The sequence below is a fragment of the Pantherophis guttatus genome, chromosome 4 (assembly GCF_059756535.1).
Source record: "Pantherophis guttatus breed Tessera chromosome 4, ASM5975653v1, whole genome shotgun sequence".
NCBI classification, from domain to species: Eukaryota; Metazoa; Chordata; class Lepidosauria; order Squamata; family Colubridae; genus Pantherophis; species Pantherophis guttatus.
The window spans coordinates 53,537,251-53,543,250 of NC_142066.1; the positions used below are offsets into that span (position 1 = coordinate 53,537,251).

Here is a 6,000-nt window from a genome sequence, read left to right on the forward strand (position 1 = left end):
CATTCAGTTTATCAGAGAGTTCTTTGTGTAGCATGCTGGTTTCTTTTAAGATCTCTTATTTTTCTTCTTCATTGGAATTGTGCTAGACTGGGCTTTTATAATCTCACTTTTCAAAGTTTCCCAGGCCTCTTGGATTGTTTTCCCCCTGAGGATTCTCATCCATGAAATCCTTCTCAAACTAAGTTATTGAAATCATATTTTTTTAACATTCCAAAATGAATCATTGAGTAGTTCTTTGAATGGCAAAGACAAAACTAAGAAACCACACTGGACTCTAGTCAGATTATTTGTTCCTTGATACTACTCCTATCATCCTGCCCATGGCCATCTGCTTAGCAATCAAAGAACGCAGAATGTTGTCCTGAAAAATTTTGGAAGTCCCTGATATACAGCCAAGTTTCCAACCAATCACTCTAAAAATGCTCTATGTTGGGACCAAAATTCACAAAGGCGATACTGTTCGGATCTTCTGGGAGATGCAGTACCAACAAATTAGGAAAGTACAGGCTGGGGATAACTGATTTTGAGAAAGGTGATGAAACTTTAAAACAGTATTTTAAAGAGTCACCTTCACCAAATAGTAAGGATGTTCCCCAGCCCTTTTTGTGTAAAAGCAAGTATAATGGCAAATGTTTTACTTGATTCAGATATTTATTTCTGAATAGAGAAATTTCTACTTTGCCTTTATAAAAACCCTCCTCACAGGTGCTTTCCAACTATAACATGCAATAAAAATTTCAAAACAATAAACCTATTACAAAAAAAATATATTGTATTATACATTGTGAAAAATCCAGTAGAAATCTGATGAAATCAATACTTTTCTTTATTGACTTGAAAAACACCAGCAAATATATGACTATGCATGTATTTACCATAAAGCAGAACAATTCTCTAGGGTCAATTTTGCTTGCTATGGCTGTTATTTAAAATCCAGAGAATTACAGATCTCAGTTTATAATTTTTAATTTAAAAGGCCAAGTTTCTATGCCTGCTGATGAGCAAGTTATAAAAGTAAAACACAAATACTGTCATAGACTTGTGCTATAGTGGTGACATTTTTGTTTTGCAATCTAGGGGAAGATGGGAGACCGCATTGGCTTTTTCCCAGCCAATTTTGTCCAGCGAGTTCGCCCAGGTGAAACTGTCTGGAGATGCTTTAGGACTTTCTGTGGCAACAAAGAACAGGGACAGCTGAGCCTTAAAGAAAACCAGGTAGGCATGTATGCCCCCAAATATAGACGTGGTCAAGTAAGGCCTCTAGCCTCTTTTTCACAAAGTCCATCTGTGACCAGTCAGTTCAAGTTTGGAAAGATATGCCCTGCCTCTCAGCTGGCACTTGCCTGAGTTTGAAGAAGTGAAAATAAAATGGGGTCATCCAAGGAGAATTAAAATGCAGCTTTGGTCCCATTCATAGCTTTTCTGTAGCCCTTATGGGAAAAAGGTTTCTTACCCTTGAAGTAAAAGGTAATATAAAATAAAAGGAGTCAAACATGATTCCTAGGAAATTTAGGGACAAGTCCATGTGTTTTTAAACAGGGTGGGTGGAAGAGAAGCTTGATTGGTTTGTTTTCAATTCTAACTTGTTTTCCTGGTATTGCCTGTTGAATCCTAAAAAGATCCTAAAAAGAACTATATTTTTCTTCAGTCTTTGTAATCTGATGGACATCATTTTGCTAGGATAAACTTTATCTTTTGCTTCTTTATTTTCTTGTAAGCTTTTGCTTGTTTTATCTGTTGATAGTATCTAGTAATTTTGTCTTCTGTCAGACTCTTGGAATTATCTTTTATTATTCCAAGAATTAGAGGCTTGTATAGTGACTCACCCTTCACAACTGGTATCCAAAATATTTAAACTTTAGCATTCTTATTTGTGCTTGCACTGAATAGTCTTAATTTTACTTCATCAAGTATTGTTCTTCTTGTGGTCCAGGTTAAACATTTCTGATGATCCAGCTTTCACAACCGTATGTCACAACTGGAAAGCCATAGTCTTGATAATATGTACCATTGTTGTCAGTGTAATTTAACATTTAAACTAGTTATCTCCTAATTACATAATAATATGTCAGAACTACCAATTCTCAAAGTTCTATATTTAGGAGCAAATATCTGTGCTTCACATTATGGTGATGAATTGGACATGAAGGTTTTATACAATTATGTGCAGTATTATTGCACATAAGCTGAACTGCAGCTGACGGCCACCTTGTTTGTATATTGTGTAAAATCTTGGAACTAAGGCATTGGAGACATTTTGATGAGTCACAACTTTTCATTGAATCACTGTGTAATTCAGTAGCAATGCTTCTTTGACACTTTCAGATGGATTGTAATTCAGATGGACTATAATTCAGCAGAATGAAATTATCTCCTTGTACAAAAGAGATGTTCTAGCTTTTGTCCTTCAGTTGAGTCAGGACAGGAAGACTCAGATTCCTGGTGGTCATGATAGCTTTATAACAGGTTAGGAAAAGCAGCAGATGGAGAAGGATGGAAGAATATATTCCCATACAGAATTTAATAATATTGGAGGTGCGCTATATAAAGCACTTTGTCTTTAGTCTCCTCCTCTAGTGATTTTAATAGGAAGCCCTGGGATTAACTTTGCAGCCAGTGAATTTTCCATTTGGACATTCCAAAGTCCTTCCCTCTTGAACATTCAAAACAAACTCAGCATCTCCTTGTAACCATGTTGTTCTGCCAGCCTGATGCGCCTGCATCCACTCTCAGTGTGTAGGATTTCAGCCAATCTGAATTCTTTGGTCCATTTTAATAAATCTCAAGCAAATAAAGTTATGCTGAGGCAGTAAGGAAGGGCTGGCTGCTACAAATAATGGAAGAAAGGAGCTTAAGGCAGTTTGGATGCCAAGCTAAGGATAGATAGTGGAAAGGAGGAGAGGCGAGCCAAGGTGAAAAATATTGGAGCACAGGACTAATTCTAATGTTAAGAAACACAAAGATAGTTGCTTAGGGCAGTTCCTTTTGGAGTTTCCACTGAAAATGCTTCAATTATTATTATTATTATTATTATTATTATTATTATTATTATTATTATTATCTTTATTCATTAAATATGAAACTCAGTCAACTGAACATTCAAAAATGCATCACAAATATCATTGACTGGTGCTAATGGTTGATATGGGTTGCTGTCAGCGTCCTAGGTATCCTAAGAATTATTGTTGTTGTTGTTATTGTTATTATTATATGAGTAATACAGAAATATATCTAGAAATGTATCTTGTTGTGAGGTGGACTCTCACCCATTAATGAATTTTCTTGGTATTAGAGTTTTGTTCTCTATTATGTGGATGCCTCCACAAAGGGTTGGAAAACCTTATAACTAACTAGGAGCGTTAACAGCATAAATCTAAACAAAAGTTAAGTTTAAACTTCATATAAGAGGCACTGTAGTATCTCATAAAATTTAATCCAGAATTAGGGGATCCAGTCTCTTCTCTTTATTACAGCAGTGGGGCTGGTATATAAAAGAGTATCCAATTCATTTCCCTCCTTTGTTTTGGAACCAATCTCTTAATTTAATTTTATTTTTTCCATACATACATTGCTATGGTATGAGGTTTACATATGTCATGTATGCTATTTCTCTTTCTCTTTCTTGAACAGTCTCTCAGTTATTATAGGCACTGATCAGGAAAGAAAGATTTTGGTTGTATTTATATATGTTGTATATACCGCTCTTTATCTGCCACTTGAAATTTTGGATAATTGGTGAGACATGATATGGCTTGTACGATGAGTTGTACAAGCCACCAAAGTCCTCTGGATATTTTTACTATGAAGGTTGTAACCTTTATGGTTTAACTTTAAAAAGTGCAACCTCTTGGCCAGAACAAGAATATTGTTGCTGAAAAGAACCTTTTGTTTATGATTTTTAAAATGCCCATGAGAAGCATGGGTTTTGGAATACTACTACTATCAAATATTTTGAGACAGAATTCAAAAGCTATCTGACAATAAATTAGAATCAGAAGTGACTGAATAACACTGAGCCAAAATCCAAACTTCATTTTTTAAAATGCCTCCAAAACACACAAACAAGGCAGTAAGTAATATTTATTACTCCAATTACATACTTCAAATGTCACATTGTGGAGTTCATAATACGTGTACATTTACCATTTCTGAGTCTTTTGATAACATTTAGGATTCTCCCCATCCCTTCTTCTGATTCTCCTAGATCTGTGTTGGTGTGGGAAAGACCAAAGAGAGTGAAGGTTTCATCAAGGTGACAAGTGGCAAAAAACGTGGGCTGGTGCCTGCTGATACTCTGACAGAAATTTGAAGATGAAAGATGAAGAGCAAAATGAGAGAAGTATACAATAAAAAGAGGATGCCTACAAGGGGAGCGAAGCTGCCTTCTGTTCCTCTAGGCCACCCCATATCGGAGCACCTGGGTAATCACTGTTTCACAGAATCTTCCCACTGGATCTTGCAAGCAGCTTTTGTGGAAGGGGTAAAAGAAAGCTTGAGGGGGAATTGGGAGCACCACTTGCTGTGTATCTTTATCCATGTGGGGCTGGAAATTCACTCCTGTTTGACTTAGTTTCTCATCACATTCACCGCAGTCTTTGTAAAGGTCTTTGGTGAAGAACTCACTGTGTTGTGAATGTGAGGGAGATTGCCTCTGCTGTAATTCACACCCTGTCTTCTTGTCTTTGGACCCTGACAATAGATGCCAGTTAATAATTAACCAGCCTTAACTTATTGGGAGGGACCTATCTTAGTGTAAGGCTCTCGACCCCCTCCCAATTTCAGAAATTCCCCAACAATGCTGTGTTGCATGCAAGCTACCCATGGAAATGCAAAGCCCTTCTCTGACTAAGAAGACCATATGGTGTGTTGGTTTCTGTGTTAGTTTTCTTTCTTTGTATTTGTGTGACTGTTTGCTCACAATTAGTATCACCGTCTTCAAAAAGATGATGTGGCCAGGCAATTATATACAGCCTTTTATTGGTCACGTAATGAGGAGTCTTACTTTGGAACCTCTTCTGCTTAATTTTTAGGAGGCGAAGTGGTTTGCAATTCTGTTGTGCCCTTTCCTGGGTCCTGGGGAAATCATACAACTATGTTTGCTCCTCAGTGTGTAGTGGCTGACTCACCATATAACTGATAGCAGCATTGATAATTTCTCAGGGACCTTCCTTAGCCAGACGCTTTTCTGAACTAAACAGAGAATATTACTGCTTTGCTCATAGGAGTTCAAAGATCCGGGTTACTCCAGATTTCCTTGTTTCCCAGCATGCTTTCAGCTATGTGATTTGCAGATATATTTTTGTAAAGAAGAAAAGAAAAGAAAGAAAAGAAGAAGAAGAAGAAAAAAGAAAGTCTATGATTTGAAAAGAATTATTTAATATGATATTTGCATAGACATCCCTAGTATGACTGAACTAGCATTTTTCTCACTTGATTTGCTGGTTAAGAAGAGATGCCTTGTTAAATCCTATGGTTTCTAGGGCCCAGCTGGAATATATAACAGACCACATATGAGATATTGGCCTGAGAAAGATGGTTCACATGAAATACTTCTGTGAGATAGACCATTGATCACCATTTAACCAATAGTATGTATAACAGATCCAGTACACTACTAAATACATTCAGACATGATCTACATGCATGGCTCATTTACCTAGGTTAAGCACTTATTTTCTTATATTGCATAATCAAACCAGGGAAACAGAGTTCTTTCCTAGGTCTTACACTGTGACTCTAGCCTATTAGTAGGTTATGTTAGTAGGTTAGCAATAGGTATTTCTTTGCTCCCCCAAAACTCCAGAAATATATTTTCTTTATTTATACTTCAAGTTGTCCAAACAGTATACAAAATATACAGTTAAGTGCTTAATTCATCAGGTATTTCCAAAATAAGACTTGGTGATTTGGTGATGATCAATACAACAGCACATTCATGATACTCAATAAATGTTTTCTATTTTGTTTTTTGAGAGTAGAAAAACATTTTCTTGTTTTCTT

At 36.3% G+C, this 6,000-nt stretch overlaps 1 protein-coding gene across 2 annotated transcripts in view; it reads left to right on the forward strand.

Annotated features, from left to right (window-relative positions):
• The window catches only part of STAC2 (SH3 and cysteine rich domain 2), a 42,982-nt gene extending 38,475 nt beyond the window's left edge, over positions 1 to 4,507 (forward strand). For both annotated transcript variants that reach the window (XM_034415867.3, XM_034415868.3), the window contains exons 10-11: positions 1,078 to 1,215; positions 4,205 to 4,507. In XM_034415867.3, coding sequence (XP_034271758.1) covers positions 1,078 to 1,215; positions 4,205 to 4,309 — 243 coding nt within the window. In that variant the 3' untranslated portion in view covers positions 4,310 to 4,507. The remainder of the gene's footprint in view (positions 1 to 1,077; positions 1,216 to 4,204) is intronic.
• Positions 4,508 to 6,000: the final 1,493 nt, after the last annotated feature.